Source organism: Muscardinus avellanarius (assembly GCF_963383645.1).
Source record: "Muscardinus avellanarius genome assembly, chromosome: 3".
Taxonomy (NCBI): Eukaryota; Metazoa; Chordata; class Mammalia; order Rodentia; family Gliridae; genus Muscardinus; species Muscardinus avellanarius.
The window spans coordinates 44,274,905-44,299,937 of record NC_137788.1 but is presented as its reverse complement, the minus strand read 5'-3'; the positions used below and the strand labels follow the sequence as shown (position 1 = coordinate 44,299,937).

Sequence of the window (25,033 nt, the reverse complement as noted above, 5' to 3'; positions counted from 1 at the left end):
TAAGACTATGCCTACTTCTTGACCTAGATACAAAGCTGCCAAAGGTGGATAGCAATCAGTGGTTGGGACACTTAATAACTGGAGCTCCAAAGGTATAATTTACTGGAGTGTGGGCCCTAGGCAGTATGTTGAAGCTGGCATTTCTCTTCATACCTACTGTCTTTTTGCCTTTTCCCCCATGCTTAGCAATTTCCTCACCTATCCCAGGTTTGTGATGATCTCAAGTTGCCCAGAGTATGCTCTAAAGAAAAAAAAGAAAACAAATATATTCACAAATGGTGTTAGTCTGTCACTCCTTTAAAGGGTGTTATTGACATTTAAGAGGAGTTATAAAGGTGATAATCACCAATAGGGGAATTTTGGACACTAGAGTAAGGGAGATAATATTGGGCTTGAAACTGTGTGTGTGGGGGGGACTGGGGGTGGAACCCAGGGCTTTTCTACCTCTGGGCTATACTCCCAGACCTTTTTTATACTTCATTTGGAAACAGGATTTCACTAAGTTGCTGAGAGCCTCACTAAATAGCTGAGGCTGGCTTAGAGCCTGTGCGATCCTCTTGTCTCAGCCTCCCAAGCGCTGGGATTACAAGTATGCGCCACCATGCCTGGCGGGTTTGAAACTTTTAAAATTCTTTTTGTATTGGTGCATTGTAGTCATACATCTTAATGGGTACAAGATGGTAGAGGCATACATGCACACATCACTCATTTAGCCCCTCCCCAGCTCCCTCCCCCTTCCTTCCCCCTTTCCTCACTGTTTGGCTTAGTGATTGATATGTTTGTGAATGTACATCATGCACATTAGGGAATTTCCCTCTTCCCCTCCATCCACCTCATATAGGTCACTTTATTTGCTCATCTATGGTATCTCCTTCTTCTAGAGTTCCTCCTATGACTCATTTTCTCCCTAGGTTCCACATATTAGGGAAAGCATTCAATTTCTTACTTTTTGTGACTGACTGATCTCACTCAGAATAATGTTCTCCAGATCCATCCATTTCCCTGTAAGTGCCATAATTTCATTTTTCCTTTTGGCTGAGTAAAATTCTATTGTGTACATATCTCATAGTTTTATCATTGATTCATCTGTTGATGGACATCTTGGCTGGTTCCATAGTTCGTCAATGGTGAACTGTATGGCTATGAATGTAGATATGTATGCATTAGTTTGGTTTCCATTCTTTTGGGTAGATACCCAGATGGGTTTGAAACTTTAATGGGTTCATACTGCTCTCTATCTTCTCAATGTAGAATCAATACCCCACACTGCCAACTTATCCCAACTCCAAATATAAAGGTAGATAATGAGGTTAAGAATAATTTACCTTTGAAGTTTTAGGAGTAAGCCTCAGATTTGTTCCTCTGGTTGGTAGACAACCATTATGTTGACTAAAATAACTTTCAAAGATACGCACCAAACATAAAAATGAGATGTTTACCTCTAATCAGAATAATAGGGGAAAAATGGCCTTAAACCTAATGAGAGCCGGGCATGGTGGCGCATGCTTGTAATCCCCGCGCTTGGGAGGCAGAGACAGGAGGATCGCGCAGGTTCGAAGCCAGCCGCGCACGCTGGCTTAGGAGACCCTGTTTCCAAATAAAAATGTAAAAATAGGTCTGGGAGTGTAGCCCGGAGATAGAAGGGCTTCCAGGAACCCCAGTACCACCAAAAAAAAAAAAAAAAAAAAAACAACAAAAAAAAAAACCTAATGAGAAAAACTGGCATGGTGGCACACAATCTTGTAATTCCAATAGTTGGGAAGCTGAGACAAGAAAATCGTAGGCAGTTTTGTGGTTAGCCTCAGAAACTTAGTAAGGCCCTCCAAAATTTAGTGAGACCCTGTTTCAAAATAAAAGACTAGAAAGCCGGGCGTGGTGGTGCACGCTTGTAATCCCCGCGCTTGGGAGGCTGAGACAGGAGGATCGCACAGGTTCGAAGCTAGCCTCAGCTACTTAATGAGCTCTCAGCAACTTAGTGAGACCCTGTTTCCAAATAAAATATAAAATAGGGCTGGGAGTATAGCCCAAAGGTAGGAAGCCTCTGGGTTCCACTCCCAGTACCACCAAAAACAAACAAAAATAAATAAAAAAATAAAAAACTAGAGTAGGACTGGGGGAGGGTGTAACTTAGAGGTAGAATGCTCCTGGGTTCAATCTCCAGTATAAAAACAAAACAAAACAAAATAAACAAAACAAAAAAAAAAACCCTGATGAGAGCTGGGCATGGTGGCACATGCTTGTCATCCCAACATTCGGTAGGCTGAGACAGAATAATCGCGGTTCATGGCCAGCCTCAGCTACTTAGTGAGACCTCTGCAACTCAATGAGACCCTGTTTCAAAATAAAGAATAAAAAATAGGGCAGGGGGTGTAGCTCGAAGGTAGAATGCCCCTGGGTTTCATCCCCAGACCCTCAAAACAAACAAACAAACAAACAAACAAACAACAACAAAACCCCCAGTAAAGCTGGGAAGGAGTACGGGATGGTTGAAGATGGAATGAAAATGGAAATAAGCATTTAAATAATGTTAGGAAAGACTGGGTACATAGAGTTAAGAATTATTATTATTATTATTATTAGTAGTAGTAGTAGTAGTAGTACTGTGGATTAAACCTAGGGCATTTGACCTCTGAGGTATACCTCAGCTCTATTTTATTTTTATTTTTAATTATTTTTGAGTGGTACTAGGATTGAACCCAGGGGCATTTTACCTCTGAGCTATACCCAAGCTCTATTTCTTATTCTTTTTTTTTTTAAACAAGTCTCACAAAATTGCAGAGGGCCTCACTAATTAGCTGAGGCAGGCTGTGAACCTGCAATCCTCCTGTCTCAGCTTCCCAAGTACTGTAATTATAAGAATGTGCTACCATGCCCAGCTTTATTTTTATTTTGAAACAGTGTCTCCCTAGATTGCTGAGGCTGTCCTTGAACCTGTGATTCTCTGTCTCAGCCTCCCATGTATTGCCATATACTACCATACCTGGCTAAGGTTAAGAATTATAATGTTAGGCACACGCTTGTAATTCCCGTATTGGCGGGGGGGGGGGGCAGGCTGAGACAGGAGGACTGCACAGGCTCAAAGCCAGCCTCAGCTATTTAGTGAGGCTCTCAGCAACGTAGTGATACCTGGTTTCCAAATATAAAATAGGTCTGGAGGTAGAAGGCCCAGGGGTTTCATCCCAAGTTCTACAAAAAAAAAATTATAATCTTATGCTTCTTAACTTTCTTGGGGATAATCATTTTAGCTTTTTTTTTTTTTTTTTTTTTCTTTTTCCCGGATCTGGGGATGAAACCCAGGGGCATTCAAACTCCAAGCTACACCCCCTGCCCTATTTTTTAGTCTTTATTTTGAAACCGGGTCTCACTGAGTTGCAGAGGGCCTAAGTAGCTGAGGCTGTCCACAAACAACGATCCTCCTGTCTCAGCCTCCCGAATGCTGGGATTACGAGCGTGCGCCACCACGCCCGGCTATCATTTTAGCTTTCTAATGTCTCAATTTTCTATAAAATGGTAGTAGCTTAACTTGCCTGTTTCCTTCAAGGAATACTCTTTGTAATAATTCTGGATATGCAAGTGAGGTGTGGTCACTTCCTAAATTATTTTCAATGGGAAAACAACATAGAAGTCCTGGCTGTGCCATGGGTTACTGTAAGCTTCTCTTCTCTGGGTACGTGTTTATCTACCAGAAGAGACCCAGTTAAAGTACTTGTATAGTTCCTTGCCAACTCTTATATTTTACACCACCTGATCTGACTCGTGGACGTTTGCTATGGGCTTAGCATTGTATCGGGCCCAGCACTGAAGAGGCATTTTTCTTGCGACACCACATTCCTCTGGCTTACCTCTTACCGCTCTCATAGTTCCTTCTCCGTTTCTTTTTTGAGTTCTTCCTCTTCTGCAAGCTTCTCAAGGCTTGGTTGATGGGCCTATTTCTCTGTTCACTTTACAAGCTCTCTAAACTTCACATGAAGTGATCTCAGTGAGTAGATTTTGGTTACCGCCTAGGAGCCAATAAACCTCAAAGTTTATCTCCGATTTAGTCCTCTTTTCTGAGTGCTCAACCTGATCTTCGATTGTGTGCCTCACAAATGACTCCAACTTAGAGTTTCCAAACCTGAGCTAATGTTCTTCTCCCCAAACTGCTCACCTTTCAGAATGTTTTTACTGAGCTACTGGCACCATTATCTATCCCGAAAACCAGATACCTGGGAGTTATGCCAGACACCTCTCTCCTGTTGATTCTCTCACATTAACCACTATCCCAATCAGTCAATCCATCTCCTAAATGCACATCTGTCTACATCTCTCCATCCTTATTATCTGGCCTCAAATCCAAGTTCTTTTCTTTTTTCTTTTTTGGTGGTATTGGGGATGGAACCCTTCTACCTCCGGGCTACACTCCCAGACCTATTTTTATATTTTGATTTTTGGAAACGGTTTCTTAAACCAGCGCGGTTGGCTTGGAACCTGCGCTATCCTCCTGTCTCCGCCTCCCAAGTGCGGGGATTACAAGCGTGTGCCACCACGCCCGGCATCCAAGTTATTTTCAATTGCTTATATTATTAAGTAGCCTCCCACTGCTCCCTTCTCCTCCTCCTCCTCCTCCTCCTCCTCCTCCTCCTCCTCCTCCTCCTCCTCCTCCTTCTTCTTCTTCTTCTTCTTCTTCTTCTTCTTCTTCTTCTTCTAATTGAGATAGGGTCTCACTATGTTTCCCTGGCTGGTCCTGAACTCCTGGTTTCAAGCAATCCTCCTGCCTCAGCCTCCTGAGTATAGAGACACAGACCACCACACCTGGCTCTGTTCTCTTTTCTTCCAGTCCTGCCCTTACCCTGCACCATCCAATTCATTTTTTCACACATCAAGCATAGTGATCTACTTGGAAAACACCTGTGATCATGAGTTCTCTTTTCATTTGTTCAATCATTTACTGAATATCTACAGTGTGCCCGAAACCATTCTAACAGCTGGGAATCAAATGATTATACAAAATAGACCAGGCAATGCTTTTTATTACTCGTAGGAAGGTTCTGCATGATCTTTGCCACTGATTCCTTTTTTTGTTTGCTACCACATTACCACAGCTTAGCCATACTGACATGCTTTCTCAGAGTTTTTTAATTCTATTTTTTTCTTTGTGGCACTGAGGATTTAACCCAGGGGCATTCTACCTCTGATCTACACCACCAGCCCTATTTTATTTTATTATTATTATTATTATTATTATTATTATTATTATTATTTTTTTTGGTGGTACTGGGGTTCCTGGAAGCCCTTCTGCCTCCGGGCTACACTCCCAGACCTATTTTTTACATTTTCATTTTGGAAACAGGGTCTCCTAAGCCAGCGCGTGCGGCTGGCTTCGAACCTGCACGATCCTCCTGTCTCTGCCTCCCAAGCGCAGGGATTACAAGCGTGCACCACCACGCCCAGCTATTTTTATTTTTTTTTATTTTTACTTTTAAAACAGGATCTCACTACATTGTAAAGGGCCTCACAAGATTACTGAGGCTGGCTATAAGCCTGAGATCCTCCTATCCCCCCGCCCCAAGTACTGAAATTTCAGGCTTGTGCTGCCATGTCTCCTCCGCCATCAGAGCTTCTTAACTAGTTCATCCCTACAACATTTTTGTACCATTTCTATATATTTTTCAAATATTAGCTTTAATTCCCCATACTTTAGAGCAACTCTTTGACCAGGCTAGGTTTTTATGTTTATCTCCTTCTAGAGCTATTCACAATTATAAATTTAAAAATGGTGTGCTTGTTTAATGTCTGTCTCTCCCACTAGTTCTCCTGTAAACTCCAAGAGAACAGGGACTTTTCTTGTTAATCACTATTCTCAGAATCTGGCACAAAGTAGCAGCTCAGTTTGTTGGTAGAATGAATAATGGGACACCTCACTATAGAATATTACCATATTTCTAGTCTGGTGACAAGTACAATTCAGAGCTCTCCTTTTAAAGGACCTACTTTAGAGCTGGGGGTGGTGGCACACACTTGTAATCCCAATATTCTGGAGGCTGAGACTGGAGGATCGCGGTTTGCAGACAGCCTCAGCTACTTAGTGAGGCGCTCTGCAACTCAGTGAGACCCTGTTTCAAAATAAAGAATAAAAAATAGGGCAGGGCGTGTAGCTCGGAGGTTGAGTGCCCCTGGGTTCCATCCCCAAACCCGCAATAAACAAACAAACAAACAAATAAATGGCCTACTTAAGCCGAGCGTGGTGATACAGGCTTGAAATCTCAGCTTTTGGGAGGCTGACATAGGAGGGTCCAGGTTATGCCCTCCGCAACTTAGTGAGACCCTGTTTCAAAATAAAAGAATAAAAAAATAGGGCTTGGAGGTACAAGGCCCCTGGGTTCCATCCCCAGACCCGTGGGGGAAAAAATAAATAAAAATAAAATAAAAGATCTACCCACAGGTCACAGTTAAGGATTCAAATTCTCTTATTTTCTAGTTAGAAACATTTAATTCCTAGCTGAATTAGAAGACTTTTATTTACGGAATTATTGCTTTGGAGATTAAAAAAAATCCCTCAGTACAGTACAACAATGTTGCTTCACCTATTTATGCAACAGTAAACATTTACTTACTCTTTTACTATGTCCTGGGAAGCTATGCTAGAGACTGGATATAGGAAAAAACAAACAAATTCCTCTGAAGAAAAGGAGTCTAGTAGAGTTGATTATTAGAAAAAATAGGTTCTAAACCGGGCATGGCGGGCACGCTTGTAATCCCCGCGCTTGGGAGGCTGAGACAGGAGGATCGCACAGGTTCAAAGCCAGCCTCAGCTACTTAGTGAGGCTCTCAGCAACTTAGTGAGGCTCTCAGCAACTTAGTGAGATCCTGTTTCAAAAAAAAAAAAAATATATATATATATATATATATATATAGTCTGGGAGTATAGCCCAGAGGTAGAAAGCCTCTGGGTTCCACCCCGAGTACCACCAAAAAAAAAAAAAAAAAAAAAAAAAGAAAAAAAAAAGCAAGAAAAAATAGGTTCTTGAAAAGATGTATAAAAACAAACTGTGATATCTGAACGATTCCTTTTAATAACCCTCCCCTATTGTCCCAGTTCAGGTTCTTGCCTGAATCTTCAACTATCCTCCCACCTCCGTATCCTGCCATCCTGTATTGTCTCCATAAGCATTTACTGTTTTTTGTTTTTAATATATCGCTCCCCCATCAAACCCAGGGGAATTCTACCTCTTAGCCACTCTCCCAGCCCTTTTTACTTTTTGAGTCTCGCTAAATAGCATTTGTGTTGTTTCTTCCCACTGGAATGCAAGCTCCAGGGAGACAAGGGTTTGTGTTTTGTTCATGGCTTTATCCCCTGTGTCTGGAGTTCATTGGAGACCTAGAAAAACTTAAAACTATAATAACCTCCAGTACATCTTGTTTCAGGTTTTTCCCCATTCATTCTATTTATTCCTTTTATATGCTAGGATCTCTCGAAATTATGTTAGTATATCTTCTTTGTCAGATACTTTTTACCTTATACCTTATGTGTATGTTTTTGGTACATTTAGCTTAAGCAGAAACTCTGGGAAAAGGGACTTAAGCAGCAGCTCGGACACATTGTAGCCATTCAATAAACGTTGGCTGGAAAAGCTAGGCTGTGATTTCTTTTCTTTTTTTCTTTTTCTTTTTTTTGTGGTTCTGAGGATGGAACCCAGAGGCTTTCTACCTGCGGGTTACACCCCCAGACCTATTTTCTATTCCGGGTTACACCCCCAGACCTATTTTCTATTTTACTTGGAAACAGGGTCTCACTAAGTTGCTGTGAGCCTAAGTAGCTGAGGCTGGCTTCGAACCTGTGCGATCCTCCTGTCTCAGCTCCCAAGAGCGGGGATTACAAGCGTGCGCCACCACGCCCGGCTAGGCTGTGATTTCTAAAATGCGGGGGAGCATAGAAGACAGTGCACATTCAGACCCGTCTTTTAAGCCCTTCCCTAGGCCTTGAGGGTAAAAGACAACAAGGTTTGACAGGCGACCAGGTGGAAAAGCGCAATTTCTATTTCCGGGGCCGCTCCACTCCGCTGGGGAGCAGCGTTCCTGCCCCGGGCGTAGGAAAAAACTTCCGGCATTTTGCTTCTTCACTTGCTGAATCATCGCCAAAGGCTCAGCCTCGAGTCGGAGGGTGCGTAAAATATGACTCGATGGGAAAAAAAAAATCTCTGTAATCCCATCTCTCCACTCCCTTCTCTCACCAGGGGAATATTTTTCTCTGAAACGCGGAACACTACTTAAGGGTAGCCGCAAATCAATTCTTCGCGTACGTCATAAACGCGGTGCAAGCAGCCTTTTCCCGTCGTCCTCGGCGCCGCTCTCTCCGCCCCTTTGCCTTCGCCCCGCCCACTTCTGGGTTTCGAAATGCTCTCTGGGTGCTCCGAGAATCCGGCCGGGTCTCTTGGGTTCCTCTCCTTCCTGGTTCCGATTGGTCATTTCTGTGACCGTGACGGCCTCCGGCCTCCTGATTGGCTGGAGTCAGCAGCGTCACCGGCGGCCGCGGGCGGGGATGGGGGAAGTCGGCGAGGGCGAGCTCGGGTTGGGGGAGGGGCTCGGGCCTGTCCTCCCCAGCGGCTGCGGCAGCACCAGCGCCGGCCGCCGCCGCCGCCTCTGGCACGCGGAGGAGGAGGAGCGGCTGGAGGAGTAGGAGGAGGGGGTGGGCCCGGGGGAGCGGGATGCTGGTCGCCACGGCTCGGCGGTGAATGCTCTGGAGAGTCACGGTCGCTGCGGTCAGTGCCACCGGGAGGAAGTTGTGGCGTGAGGCCGGGCGGGAGCTCGCGGCGCCGAGGAGAATCGCAGCGCGGGGTCGGTGCGGAGACTCTGCCGGACCCTTTCCTACCCTGACCATGCCTGGAAGGAACAAGGCCAAGTCCACCTGCAGCTGCCCTGACCTGCAGCCCAATGGACAGGATTTGGGCGAGAGCGGCCGGGTTGCCCGCGTAGGAGCGGATGAATCCGAGGAGGAGGGACGGAGGGGGTCTCTCAGTAATGCCGGAGATCCCGAGATCGTCAAGTCTCCCAGCGACCCCAAGCAATACCGGTGAGGGAGGAGGCGTGGACTGGGAGGAGGACCGGGTGCGGGCCTCTGTCGGTGCCGCCGTCTCTTGTCTCCGTATCTCTCGAAGGAGCAGCAGGGCCGACTTCCCACCCCAGATGCTTCCTTGGGTGGAGGTAGCAAGGGCAATTAAGGGCTGCCTTGAGGTGTCAGCTGGGTAAGTGGGCAGTCGGGTTCCGCAGCGAATCAGGATGTCAGGACCGGAAAAGCGATTGGAGTAATATTGACGTTCGCTAAAGCCAGAATGGAGGTTTGTGTTTGGCAGTCTGGATGGGAAGGGGGATTTTGGTACTGTGTTACATGGAAACGCTGGCAGAGTTGGGGGATCTTAATTTTGAAGGGGGAATATTATCACCATCCAAAAATATTTGAAGAGCCTTTAAATGAATGAGGGGTAAAAGTAGTGGGCGAGTTACAAGAGGATGATGTGGCTACAGTAAAAGAACTTGCGTTATAATTGGTTTAAGATGAAATGTTTTGTTTCCATGGGCGATTCTTCATAACTAGAATGGTTAGGGGGTCGCTTCCAAAAAATACTAGAAAGTACTTGGGCCTCAGTTGGGTGAGTGGTAGACTCCAAGGTTTCTTCTAATCCTGAAATTTTCTACGAATCCTCTAAATATCTCTAATAAATGGTAACTCAATCCCCACCTGAATATTTCCTTCAGAGCTAGCTTATTTCGTAGACTATCACGACTATGATGTAAAGAGTTTATATTGTTCGAAAACATTGTTTTACAGGTTGAGGAAATTGAGAGCCAGTGAGTTTGCTTCTTATTCAGAATTACACAGTTAAAGAATATCAAAGCTGGTATGAAAACCCTGGCCACGTGACAAGTCCAGTGCACCATTGCTGATTTTTATAAAGTTTTTACTTGAGGTGAAAACTGAAAGCCCATATTTATTTCAAGGCTACAGTGTTAGAATGGGAAAGAACTTTAGAGATAATCTTTGCACTCCCCACCACCTCCATTTTATAGATAATTGAAACTGAGGTCTAGAAAGACATGACTTAGCCCCATGTTTTAAGGAGTCTAATTTCTCCTTTCATTCCAGGTCTAGAAATTAGCACTCACAACCCTTTGTGTTATTTTTTTCATGACTGCCAGGGTCAAGACACCTATATAGATGAGACAGATTTTCTTCTTTTTCTCATCAAAGATGTGGTTGTAATATGTAAATGAACAAATTGAAAACTTGATAAAAATTGCTTAGTAGCCAGGTATGGTGGCACATGCTTGTAATCCCAGTACTTGGGAAGCTGAGACAGGAGAATCGCAGGTTCGAGGCCAGAACAGCAACTTGTGAGACCCTCCACAATTTAGTGAGACCCTGTTTCAAAATAAAGAATAAAGTAGGAAATTAGGGCTGGAGGTGTACCTCAAGGTAGAATGCTCCTGGGTTCAATCCCCAGTACCCCAGTACTACACACACACACACACACACACACGTTGCTTAGTTTTTGCCTTCCAGGTTAAATTTTAAATAATGACTTCAGTGTTTTTCACTACCTATATAAGGCTATATAATAATAGCTAATATTTATGGAATATGCAGAATGTATCACTGTTTTGCTTTCAATGTATTATATGATGACTATTTTTCACAAATTGACTTGACATATACTTAATAAATCCTGATGTGTGCTAGGTGCTAAGCTAACCTGAATCTTTTGATACTTGTTCAAATATAATACAATGATAAATAAATAAATGACATGCAAGGATGATTAAGTTCCCTTCTTTTAGAGAACTTTGAGAGACATAAAATTATAGAGTACTCCAGTGCTAGGTGTGGTGGTACACGCCTGTAATCCCAGCTTTTGGGAAGCTGAGACAGGATGATGGCAGTTAGCGGGTAGCCTCAGCTACTTAATGAGGCCCTTTGCAACTCAGTGAAACCATATTTCAAAATGAAGAATAAAAATAGGGCTGGGGATGTAGTTGGAGGTAGAATGCCCTTGGGTGCCAACCCCAGTAGCGCGCGCGCATGCGCGCGCGCACACACACACACACACACACACACACACACACACACAAAAGAATTAGCACTACATTTTTATACAAGCCATAATAGAAGTATATTAGGTACATTGGAAATAAGGAGTGATACATTTCCACCTGGGGAGAAATTAGGTAAGACTTCAAAAATGAGATGTTTAACAGCTACTTTTTGAATAAATCATTGCATTTCTGTCTCCTTGTAGCCTTTAAGTCATTATCTTAGCTTTTGAACTTTTTTTATTTTTGGACAGCCTCAGCTACTTAGGCCCTCTGCAACTCAGTGAGACCTGGTTTCAAAATAAAGAATTTTTAAGCCAGGAGTAGTGGCGCACGCTTGTAATCCCGGCGCTTGGGAGGCGGAGACAGGAGGATCACACTGGTTTGGAGCCAGCCTCGCTGGCTTAAGAGACCCTTTTTCCAAATAAAAAAATATAAAATAGGTCTGGGAGTGTAGCCCGGAGGTAGAAGAGCTTCTAGGAACCCCAGTACCACCAAAAAAAAGAGCTTTTTTTTTTTTTTTAAAGTGAAGGAGCTTGATTAGACCAATGTTTTTGTTAACTTCCTCCATTTTCAAAAGGACCCATCTTTGCCTTTACCTGCTTATAGACTGGAGTTTTATTTAGACTTGAAAAGATTTTATTCCTTAAAGGTGGGAAACTTCAGGATAAATGATCTTTAGAAACTTATCCAACTTAAAAATACATTCTGTGATTTATTCTTTATTTTGAAACCCAGACACGAAAAAAAAAATTCTGTGAAATTTTGTGACCGGAAACAGACACATGAGGCATCTGCAGTCTAGAGCACTAAATTATCCTTCCAAGACCTGCTCAGATGTTATTTGTATGAAGTCTCCAGGCAGAAAGAATTCCTCCTCTCATTGTATTTCCCAAGAACTTTGTACATGATCCATTATAATTACATGTATAATTATGTAGTAGTAGATTTTGAATGTATACATAAACACCAGAGGGAGAGGAGGAGGACCTGTTTAATGGAATATTGTAGTGGAAAAAATGCCTTGAAAGATTTACCAGTCTGTTTATTAACCAATAGCCTGTGGAATTTTACTTTTCTATATGTGTAATTTGTATTCATCTGTCTTGAAATGTTGACAATATCTCCAGGACACCTGCTATATTTTTCAGGGAGCTGTATAAATGTCAGGTAAGTGTTGCTTTTTTCTTTTCTTCTGGAAGTATTAGGGACTCCAAGTTGTGAACTGTTATTCAAATCTTTATTAGAGTGGAAATTCTAGATATAAAGGAGTAGTAGTGGTTCATAAGTAGTAAAATTATTTTAACAATAAAGAGTACTTAGCCGGGTGGTGGCGCACACTTATAATCCCAGAATTTGGGTGGCTGAGACAGGAGGATCACAGTTCTCTGTCAGTCTCAGCTAAGTGAGGTCCTTTGCAACTCAGTGAGACCCTCTTTCAAAATAATAAAAAAATAGGGCTAGGGGTATAGCTCAGAGGTAGAATACCCCTGGGTTCCATCCCCAGTACCACAAAAAATAAAATAAAAAAATAAAGAGGACTTAGTGTTAGGAAGTTTGGATTGGTTAAAATAAGTATAAGACAATTTCCATGTTTATTCTGCTTATACAAAGACCTGTACTTCTATGGGGGAAGGGAGAACAACAAATGAAGATGTATGCAAGCTCCTGAAGAACACGCCTTTCTCATTTAAATTTTGGTCAGACTGTTGCAGGTTAAGAGATAGTTATTTTAATAAATTCTCAATGTACTATAGGATATAGTAGATGCATACTGAATAAGGTGCAGGTTATTTTGTAACATTTATTATGTTTATTGAACAGAAGGAAGAGCACAATCCAAGTGAGAAAAACAATTACATTGGGAACATTAACATCTGCTGACTTACTAAATAGTTTAGTAGTGAGTGGCTCTAAGGTATTAGAAGGCAGCTAGACATCAGAAAATAGAACATTGTTTTTTATATTGGATTGGGAGAACATGGGTTTATTTGTTGACCTTTTCATCTAAACCTCCTCGTATAATAATGCTTCATTCCGTATATGAGGCATTAATTTTATTTGTATGTATATATACACATATTAATGATATGATCATAGACTCAGAGCTACAAAATAAGTCATTATGTACCAAACATATATATAAATTTTAAGAGCTTGGCAGCATTCAGCTCGAAGGTCTGAACCTGAATCCAAATCTCCCTTTCTTTTGTACACTCTTAGTTTTATTTTTTTATTTTTATTTTTTGGTGGTACTGGGGATGGAACCCAGGGGCCTTTCTACTTCCAGGCTATACTCCCAGACCTATTTTTTATATTTTATTTGGAAACAGGGTCTCGCTAAGTTGTTGAGAGTCTCACTCAGTAGCTGAGGCTGGCTTCTCAGGGCTGGGATTACAGCGTGAGCCACCATGCCCAGCTCAAGCTCATTTTGGGGGGGGGGGTCCTAGGAATTGAACCCAGGGAGTTCTACCTCTGAGCTACATCCTCAGCCCCATTTTTTATTTTGAAACAGCGTCTCCCTGAGTTGCAGAGGGCCTCACTAAGTAGCTGAAGCAGGCTGTAAACCTGTGATCCTCCTGTCTCAGCCTTTCAAATACTGGGATTACACGTGTACACCACCACGCCTGGCTGATTCAAGATCATTTAACAAAGCTAATACTTCTAAGATTGGAATACATAAATTTTTTGAATATTAATATGACTTTAATAAACATATTTTGTCTCTTATTTCTTAGACTGAGTTATTTAATGTGGGCTGGTGGATTGGTAAGAGTAGAACTATATGCTTTTATTCAAAATTTTTTGAAATTTGCACTAAAAACCTTTTCAAAGAATGAAACGATGATGGTGAGTGCTCTTTCTGCCTTCAAGGAATGTGTTATCTGTAGTTGTAGAATCAGGGAGTAGATACTGAAACTGAAATGTGTTAAGTGTGTGTGTGTGTGTGTGTGTGTGTGTGTGTGTGTAGTATGGCATTTTTAGTAATTTGAGGATCTGGTTTTCTTTTTTTTTCTTTTTCCTTTTTTGTTGTTGTTGATACTGGGGTTCCTGGAAACCTTTCTACCTCCGGGGCTACATTCTCAGACCTATTTTATATTTTTATTTGGAAACAGGGTCTCTTAAGCCAGCGAGGCTGACTTAGAACCTGTGTGATCCTCTTGTCTCCCCCTCCCAAAGCCACCACGCCCAGCAGAGGATCTGGTTTTCTATCTAGTCATTATGTGACCTCAGGACACAGGAGAGGAACCAACAAACAATTGAAACTGAAGAGGAGCAGTCAGGAAACAGAAGGAAAACTAGATGGCAGTAGAGGAAGAATTGTTTAATCAAAGACTGATCTTAGTTAGATGACACTGAGAAGTTAAGTAATAGAAAATTGAATTAGTCTTTTAGACACCCAAGAAATTATTCCTGATGAAGACAGTCTCAAAGGAATGGTGTGGAGGCAGGAGCCAGGTGGTAGTGAGCTAAGGAATGAATGGAAAGCATGAAATTAGATTTCTAGGTAGACACTGGTAAAGAAATTTGGTTTTAAAGGGGGAGGAATGAAAGATTTTAGGATAAAGCAGCACCTGGGTGCAAGAGATTTTTTTTCCCACCCAGTACTAGGGATTGAATTCGGGGGCATTTTCACCTCGGAGCTACACCCCCAGCCCTATTTTTTAATTTATTTTGAAACAGGGTCTCACTAAGTTGCAGAGGGCCTCACTCAGTAGCTGAGGCTGGCTGTGAACCTGCGATCCTCCTGTCTCAGCCTCCCAAGTACTGGGATTACAAGTGTGTGCAACCACACCTGGCCTTTTTTTCTTTTTTAATGGTGTAATAAGCATAGCATGTTTATTGCCTGAGGAATAAAAGCAACAAGAGAGTGAGAAGCTGAAGATAGAGACGATAATAGATGAAACATGGTCTTTTCGATAGTAGCGAGGTGGCAGGATCAAGAACATATATGAAAGAATCGGTTTTAGAGACAAGGAAGAGAAAATCTCTTCCCAGGAAGTAGCGGAAAGCATAATGAATGAGTGGAGGTTTGAAGAAGATCTAATGAGTTGCAGGCAATAAGATGAAAAGGTGACTGCCCACCCTTTTCTCTAAAGTAGGATATATATATATATATATATATATATATTTTTTTTTTTTTTTTTTTTTTGCGGTACTGGCAGAGGAACCCAGGGGCATTCTACCTCCAAATTACACACCCCCATCCCTACTTTTTATTTTTATTTTGAAAGATGGTCTTACAGAGTTGCAAAGGGCCTCACTAAGTAGCTGAGGCTGTCTGCAAATCCAGATCCTCCTTTCTCAGCCTCCCAAATGCAAGCCTGCCCCACTGCACCCAGTACCTCAAAAAGAAAAAAAAAATCTATTGGTGCACCCTTGTAATTCCAGTACTTGGGAGGCTAATTGGCAGCTTCAGCTATTTAATGAGGACCTCTGCTACTTAGACCCTGTTTCATTTTATAAAAGAATAAAATAGGTTTGGGGGTGTAGCTCAGAGGTAGAATGCCCCTGGGTTCAATCCTCAGTGCCATAACGAAGAAAAATAAAGGATCAGGTTGGGTGCAGTGGTCAATGCCTGTAATTCCAGTACTTGGGAGGTTTAAGACCAGTATCAGCAGTATAGTGAGACCCAGTTAAAAATAATAATAATTGGGGGTGTAGATCAGATTAAGTGCCTCTGGGTTCAATCTCCAAAACCAAAATTAAAGTCAGTATTAAATAGCAATAGCAGTATTGTCATTGTAGGAAATTTAGATAAAAAGGAAAATTAAAAATTCCTTACAGTCATTCCACTTAGCATTAACTACTGCTTTTATGCTTTTTTTTTTTCTATAATTTACATATATTTGAGCTGAGGATGTAGATCATTGGTAAGTATGTGCTTTGCATGAGTCAGGCTTTGGGTTCTATTCCTAATACTGCAAAAATAATTAAAGCAGAAAGTTTACCTTTTTTTTTTTTTTGGTGGTACTGGGGTTCCTGGAAACCCTTTTACCTCTGGGCTACACTCCCAGACCTAATTTTATACTTTTTTATTTGGAAACAGGGTCTCTTAAGCCAGCACGGCTGGCTTCGAACCTGCGTGATCCTCCTATCTCCACCTCCCAAGTGCGGGGATTACAAGTGTGCGCCACCATACCCGGCAAGTTTACTTATTTTTAAATGAGATAATACCTTATTTAACAATGTTATGGGCATTTTCTTGTTTTTCTTTTTTCTCCAGCAGTGCTGGAGATTGAGTCCATGACTCCATACACACTAGGCAGACTGTCTTATCACTGAGCTACACCCCATCCCTGAACATTTTCTTTTCTTTCCTTTCTCTCCTTTTCTTTTTCTTTATCTTTTTTTTTTTTTTTTGTGTGTGTGTGTGTGTGGTACTGGAGATGGAACCCAGGGGCATTCTACCTCTGAGCTATATCCCCAGCCCTATTTTTTTTAAAATTCTTTTATTTTTGAAACAAGGTCTCACTGAGTTGCAGAGGGCCTCATTAAGTAGCTGAGGCTGTCCGTGAACCACGATCATCCCGTCTCAGCCTCCCAAATGCTGGGATTACAAGAGTGCACCACCACACCCAGCAGAAACATTTTTTTATTAAGTGTTTTTCAGAGCTGAAAGTGGTGGTGCATGCCTGTTCCTAATACTTGGGAGGCTGAGAAAGGAGGATGTTAGGTTCGAGGGCAGCTTTAGCAACTTAGCAAGACCCTGTTTCAAAATAATCAATAGAAAGGGTTGGTGGTGTAGCTCAGAGGTAGAATGTCCCTGGGTTCAATCCCTAGCACCAAAAAAAAAGTTTTTCATCATGTTTTATTTCTGCTCTAAATGAATCATTACCATCTTATTGGATCTTTAGATTGTCAAATTTTCCTTACCTGTTTATTCCAAAATGGTAACTGTGAGTGTGGACACAAGGGGTTAGGTAGATATAGAAGGGCAGCTTCTGGTAATGTGATATTCTAGGATATTCTCTCATTGGGAGATCTACCAGGCAAAAATATAACTTGTGGGACCTCTATTCTGATACAGGTTTTATATTCATACAGGTTTCCAGAATGAAGCCTATCCAGGTCAAACAAAACTGAGTAGTAGATCACAGTACTTTTTAGTTTTTCGTGTCTGGACCAGAATTACATTGTGTTTAGAAGGGTTACAAGCCGACTGCTGTTTGGAAAGTCCCCATTTGACTCTCTGGATAGGCTTTTAAATAGATTTTATGTTTTTTATTACCACCGCCAACAATGATCTTACAAAAGCCCATATTGTGAGCCCTTACCATGTACGAAGTACTGTGGTAAGGAGCTTACATAGATTATCTCATTTGCTCTTTATTACGGCCATATTCGATTATATTACACGGCAGTTTAAGTGCTATTCTATGAAAGCACATTGCTGAGCATAGAGTATGGATGAGCCCTAGTCTCTTTTGGTTCACTCTAAGTGGATTTCTTACATGGTAGTTAAGGGCCAAGGTGCTATATATATTTGGTTCTTTCTGGCTTCATCCTTATCTGTGTCCCACTGTTTTATGTCCTTCCTTGGCACATGTTTTCTTTGGTGGTGTGTGCCTTGTGTACTGAAGCATGAGTATTTCCTTTGTAAATCCCTTCCTGTTGTTTTTCTTCAATCTTGGCTTTCTGGCATTTAGTGAGTAACAAACTTTTTTTTTTATGGTACTAGGGGTGGAACCCAGAGGCTTTCTACCTCCGGGCTATACTCCCAGACCTATTTTATATTTTATTTGGAAACAGGGTCTCACTAAGTTGCTGAGAGCCTCACTAAGTAGCTGAGGCTGGCTTCGAACCCGTGCAATCCTCCTGTCTCAGCCTCCCAAGCGCGGGGATTACAAGCGTACAAGCATGCGCTACCACGCCCGGCTGTGAGTAACAAACTTTTATGTGCTTCTGTAACAGTTTTTTTTCCCAAGCTATTTTGTATTTTTGCAAGTTTTAACTTGTCTTTCCCCTCTATTTTGCAAAATTTTTGAAGGAGTCTTTGTCTCTTTAAGTCTTTGCCTTCTCTTAACTCTTACTAATAAATGAACTGCCTGTACTCCTAAGATCTATTTGTCTGCTTATACACTGGATCCCATCCCCTCTTGTCTTTAATATTCGATTACTTATTCCAGCAATTCTTCCAACCTATATCATCAATATTCCCTTTTATTAAATGATTTCATGAGCATTAAAAGATGTTGTAATGCTTTTCATCTTTAGGAGAAAAATATTTCTTTATTCTTCATCTCCCTTGAGCTATGTTTTTGTTTTTGTGGTACTGGTGGTAAAACCCAGGGGCTCTACCTCCGAGCTACGCCTCCCAGCCCCATTTTTTTTATTCTTTATTTTGAAACAGGGTTTCACTGAGTTGCAAAGGGCCTCACTAAGTAGCTGAGTCTGGCTTCGAACTTGCGTGATCCTCCTGTCTCAGCCTCCCGAATGCTGGGATTACAAGCATGCGCCACCACACCTGGCTTTTGAGCTATGTTTTTCCAGCTGTTTAGTTTCTCATTTCCATCACAGCTCAACTTGAGTTGTTTGTATATACTTGCAATTCATAATTTATCTACTCCCATTATTTAATGAATTCACTCAGAGTTGGCTTCTGCCACTGCTCCTCTGCCAAAATAGCTGTTTTCAAGGTCACCATAATCTTTACACTGGTCAGTTCTCTGGTTCTTACCTTAGCCCATCAGCCTCATATGACAGTCCTTTTCTCCTTAAAATGCTTTCTTCTATTGGCTTCTAGGTCAGCACTGTCCTTAGTTCTCTACGTATTCACAAGACCCTTCTTCTTGACTTCCATCTAAATTTTGGAGTGGCTAAAGCTCAGTCCTCAGACTTTTTCTATCTCCTGTCTACCCTTGGTCCCTATGTCATTCCACTTCATAGCTTTAAATATTACTCTGTAAAGGAGAAGTTTTGCTCTCTGTTTTTCTCCATAGCACTCATTGCCATTTATCATTATATATATATGTATAATTATTTCTTGCGGGTCTGGAACCCAGGGGCATTCAACCTCCGAGCTACACCCCCTGCCCTATTTTTTATTCTTTATTTTGACAGCTGAGGCTGTCTGTGAACCGCGATCCTCTGGTCTCAGCCTCCTGAATGCTGGGATTGCAAGTGGCTCCGCCACGCCCGGCTTATATATTTTCTTTTGCATAGCTTTCTCTCACCCTGTAATGTGTCTCCACAAGAATAAGGATTTGGTTTTGTTCAGTGGTGTTTTCCTGATCTCTGGAGTTGATCTTTCCTCCTCTCTTCCTTTTCTCTTTTGGCCTTCCTTCCTTTTTGCCTTTTGGCCTCTCTCCTTTTTGCCATTTTATTCCATTTCAGATTGTGTGTGTTTGTGTGTATATGTGTGTCCTCAGATATAGTTAAAGCTCTATATATACTTCCCCCTCTCATTTCCTTTCCATAATTAACCATCAGTTAAATTTGGCATATATATTTATAGTTCCTATATTTTTATACTTTTTATTAAAAGTATAATTTTAGGTTAATTCATTAAGAAATATTATCAAGTCTGCAACAGAAGCTAATTCCCCAAAGCCATTTGGTGTTTGATAATAGTGGCCAAAGGCCATCCTCCAGTTCAGAAGAATAATTTCAGTCTCTGCTCTGAGCTAAGAAAAATTACAATAGTTTTCCCATTGTTAAGCTAACGAATTACTCTTCAACAACACACGATTCAAATATTTTCTACAAAGTACAGCTAACCAAATGAGTAATTATAGGGCTGGGGTGTGGCTTAGAGGTAGAATGCCTCTGGGTTCAATCCACAGTACAAAGAAACAAACTATACATTCAGCCTAGTTTTTAGTATATTTACTTAATATCTTTGGGGTTCTTCAGTGTAGCATGTGTCAAGATTTACTTCTTTTTTTTTTTTTTTTCAGTACTGGGGATGCAACCCAGGGGCATTCTACCTCCAAGATATACACGCAGCACTATTATTTATTTATTTATTTTTGTGTGTGTGGGTTTGGGGATGGAACCCAGGGGCATTGGACCTCTGAGCTACACCCCCTACCCTATTTTTTATTCTTTATTTTGACACAGGATCTCACTAAATTGCGGAGGGCCTCCTTGAGTAACTGAGACTGTCTGTGAACAGTGATCCTCCGGTCTCAGCCTCCTCAATGCTGGGATTACAAGCGTGCGCCACCACACCTGACTTTTATTCTTTTTTGAAACTGGGTTTCACTGAGTTGCAAAGGGCCTCACTAAGTAACTGAGGCTGGCCGCGAACCGCGATCATCCTGTCTCAGCCTCCCGAATGCTGGGATTATAAGCATGCGCCACCACACCTGGCTCAAGATTGACTTCATTTTAAAGAATAAATAATTCTTTGTGTGCATAGAACACATTTTATCTTTTCATCCACTAGTGGACATTGGGTTTATTTCCAAATGATTTTTAACTTGTAAATAAAGCTGCTAAAAGTACTGGTTTACAAATACCTGTTTGAGTCTCTGCCTTAAATCCTTCTGGGTATATATCCAGAAGTAGAATTGGAGGATCACACGGGAGAAATGCTATTTTTAAGTTTTCTGAGTGTATTAGTATTGCTCAAAACTTTGTGGCTCAACGCAGTAATGCCTTACTATTTCCTATCATTCAGTGGGGTGACAGGGCAGTTTTTCTGCTCCTTTTGCCTGGGTTCGCTTATGTGACATTACTAATTTCATGAGTTGGCTAAGATGACTTCATTTACATTTCTAGGGCCTTGGTGGGGACATCCAGAAGGTGTGCCTTCTCTCACTGCATGGCTTCTTATTTATAGTCTAGCTTGAACTTTATGTGACAGTGGAGTCATAAGAAAGAGAAGGCAGAAGCTGTAGAGCATCTTGAGCCCGAGGCTCCAAGACTTTCACATTAATTTCACCACAATCTATAGGGCAAAGCTTAGAAAAGCTGGTCTAAATTCAAAGGTTGGGGAGAAACAGACTCCAGCTTTGCTGGGAGTATTGACCAGATTATACTGGGAGCCATTATTATTAAAAGGATTTTTCAGGGCGGGGCATGGTGGCACACACTTGTAATCCCAGTGTTTGGGAGGCATTGACAGGAGAATTGCAGGTTCATGGCAAGCCTCAGCAAATAGCGAGGCCCTCTGTACTTAGTGAGACCCCCTATCTCAGCCTCCCAAATACTGGGATTACAAGCATGCACCCCCACACCTATCCATTTTGAGGTTTCTTCCCCAAATCAACCAATTCAATTTCCAAATACAGTAGTCTCCCCCTTACCCAGGGTGGATTTGTTCCAAGACCCCCTTGCCACGAGGAGTAGTACTGTACTCTGCACATAGTGTACATATAGGAACAAATTTCATGTTTTTCCATCTTAACTCTTTTTCCTAAGCACTCATTATCATTGTATCCATGTTTGCAGTTTGAGGTGTGATAGCAAAAGTAGCACAAATTTTTCTTTCATAATTTCTTGAAGAGAAAGATTTGTTTTTACCATAGATCTTAGCAACTTCAGCTTAATTTTTTTCCCCTTCCTTATTGAGTTGAAAACTTGAACCTTTTCACTTAAAGGAAGCACTGGCTCCTCTTGGCATGTCTGCATTACTAGCATCACCACTCTTGCATTTGGGGAGCCATTATTAAGTAAATTAAGGGGTGGTTTGAATGTACCCTGTAATACTGCAACAGTTTATCTGGTAACCAAGACAGCTTCTAAGTGACGAGTGGGTGGATCCAGTATAAAGAGTGGATATAGTGCGTGAAGGGAGGAGTCACACCCTGACCTGGACAGAGTAGGATGGCGTGATGTTTCAGTGTGCCCTTCAGAATGATGTGCAATTTAAAATGTATCAATTGGTATTTTCAGACCATAGCTGACTATAGGTAACTGAAACTTAAGTTGTGAAGGGGTGGCTACTCCAGGGTTGGTTTTGTGTATGTGTGAATGGTGAGATTTTTTTCTCCCTTAAATGTCACTAAGCTTATCACTTGTGTTGGTGTAATGTAATGAATGTCTGAATCAAAATATTTTGTGATTTTTTTTCAGATACATCAAATTACGGAATGGCTTGCAGGCACTTTTGATTTCAGATCTAAGTAATATGGAAGGTAAAACAGGAAATGCAACAGATGATGAAGAGGAAGAAGAGGAGGAAGATGACGACGACGACGACGATGATGAAGACTCTGGAGCTGAGATAGAAGATGATGATGAAGAAGGGGTGGATGATGAAGATGAATTTGATGATGATGAACATGATGATGATGATCTTGATACTGAGGATAATGAATTGGAAGAACTGGAAGAGAGGGCAGAAGCTAGAAAGAAAACCACTGAGAAACAGGTGTGAGTCTAGTCTGCTATTTTTTACTAATTTGTAAATTTCTCCGGATAACTACTCAACTTATGCTTTATTTTTTTATTGGCCACAAGGAAGTGTGTATTTATATTTTGCTCATCAGTAAAGAACTAATCTGTCTAAGATTATTATTTTAAAAATCTTTTACTAATTATAAAAGTAATAATTGCTTACAAGAGAAACTAAAGGAAATTTAAAAACAAAAATATAAGACTTACTGATAACCTCTTAGTGGCAATACTTGAATTTATCTGTATTTTTATACATGTTTTAAAAACAGATGTCGAATGAGAAACTGTACCTCCTTAGCCTAGGATAGAGGAATACAAGAATGTATTATCTTTAGAGAGATTAGAAAAAGAAGATGGAGAGGAAGACTAGTGTGAGTCTTTACCTGGGCCTTGAATAATAAGAGTCATCATGTGGGCAATTTCTCTATAGGTAGCTGAATTTGAGTTTGCTCTTTTTATAGAAAACTATCAAAGGTTGGGACAAATAAATACATTGGAAGAGTTTAATAGAAATGGGAGAGTTGAGCTTAAATATATACTAACAACCAATGATTAGATAAATAGGTAACAATAGGGAGAACTTCCCTTAGAGTATCTTTTGAGGAGTGCCTCCATTTTGCAGTATGAAGTTCCCTCCCTTATTAGCAGATAATATTTTGGTGGCATTACAGTAGCACTGACCAGTAAATGTTCATTATAGTTAGTTATTGAATACCAATAATGAATTCACATGGTGTTGTCCATATACTCAAGATTTACAGTCAGATTATACTTTTTTTTTTTGTACTATGGATGGAACCCAGGAGCATTCTACCTCTGAACTATACCACAAGCCCTTTTTAGTTTTTATCTTGAATAAGGGTCTTGCTAAGTTGCTGAGGCTGGCCTTGAACCCGAGATTCTTCTGCCTAAGCCTCTCATATACTGGGATTACAGGCATGTATCACCATACCCAATTAACAGTCAGATTATAAAAACTAAAAAATAAAAGTGGTCAGCCTTTAAATATGTGAAAATATGAATCGTAAGTAATAATATTCTTTTTGGTGGTGCTGAGGATTGAACTCAAGGACATACTACCTCTGATCTACACCCCCAGCCTGGTTTTATTTTATTTTATTTTATTTTGGAGGTCTGGGGGTGGAACCCAGGGGCATTTGACCAGCTACACCCTCTGCCCTATTTTTTTTGTGCGGGTCTGGGGATGGAACTCAGGGGCATTCGACTTCCGAGCTATACCCCCTGCCCAATTTTTTTCTTTTATTCTTTATTTTGAAACTGGGTCTCACTGAGTTGCAAAGGGCCTCACTACGTAGCTGAGGCTGTCTGCGAACCGTGATCCTCCGGTCTCAGCCTCCTGAATGTTGGGATTACAAGCGTGCACCACCACACCTGGCTTTTTTTTTATTCTTTATTTTGAAACAGGGTCTCACTAAGTTACAGAGGGCCTCACTAAGTAGCTAAGGCTGTCCATGAACTGTAATCTTCCAGTCTCAGCAAATGCTGGGATTACAAGCGTGGGCCACCACACCAGGATTATTTTTTATTTTGAAACAAAGTCACACTAAATTTCAGAGGGCCTCACAAGGTTGCTGGCCATGAACCTGTGATACTTCTGTCTCAGCCTCTGAAGTACTGGGATTACAATCATGTGCCACCATGCCTGTCTTTTATTATTTTTTATATATATTTTTTTTTTTTGATATGTTACCCATGCTGTTTCCAACTCCTAGGCTCACATGTCTCTCATTTTTATGTAACCATAACTATAGGCAGATGCCATGGCACCTGGCTTCAGTACTGTTTGAAAATGCATCTTTTGATAGTCATTCTTCCTGATTTTTTTTTTTTTTTTGTCTTGTGGTATTAGGGATTGAACCCAGGGCCTTGTGTATGATAGGCAAGCACTCTATCACTGAGCTAGAATCCTAGCCCTATTTTTTTTTTTTTTTTTAATTTTGAAATAGAATCTTGTAAATTGCTCAGGCTGGCCTCAAACCTGTCCTCCTGTTTTACCTCCTGAGTTATTGAGATTATAGGCATGCACCACCATGCCTGGCAAAACATTATTTATTTGTGGTACTGGTGATTGAACCCACCCTCAGCCATTTTTAATTTTTGTAACAGGGTTTAAGTTGAGGAGGGCCTCACTAAATTTTGAGGTTGGCTATGAATCTGCACTCCTCCCATCTCAGACTCCCAAGTACTAGTATTACAGGCATGTGTTACCATGCTCAGCTAAAATTTTATTTTATTTTTTATTGAAGGGAGTGAGTCATTTTTAAAAAGCATTTTGCCCCTTGGGTGATACCTGTTTTTGTTTAGCATGATAAAGTCAAGTGGTAGAGGTAGAACCCCAAAGCACTGAAAAAAATGTATATATGTCACTTGATAGTCTAAAGTCATTATAAACAAATTGAGAATTAATTCATTTAAAAATATATCTCATAATTTCAAGTAGAGTAATAATAGAAAAGAAGAAATAATAAAAATCACAGAATAGAGAGAACACAAATAGTCAGAAAGCCTGGGTTCTTATTCTAGCTTCATCCTGGTCTTTCTGGATGATCAGAGGCCTTTTTATTTCCTCTTTTCATTTCTTAAACATGATTACAGCTGGGCG

The 25,033-nt window shown here is 41.1% G+C and overlaps 1 protein-coding gene across 3 annotated transcripts in view; it reads left to right on the top strand.

The window, feature by feature from the left end:
- Window positions 1–8,711: 8,711 nt before the first annotated feature.
- Window positions 8,712–25,033, top strand: part of NRDC (nardilysin convertase) — a gene marked incomplete at both ends in the record, with an annotated part of 81,797 nt that continues 65,475 nt past the window's right edge. For all 3 annotated transcript variants that reach the window (XM_080690746.1, XM_080690745.1, XM_080690744.1), the window contains 2 exons: window positions 8,712–9,049; window positions 22,087–22,384. In XM_080690746.1, the coding sequence (XP_080546872.1) occupies window positions 8,712–9,049; window positions 22,087–22,384 (636 nt within the window). The remainder of the gene's footprint in view (window positions 9,050–22,086; window positions 22,385–25,033) is intronic.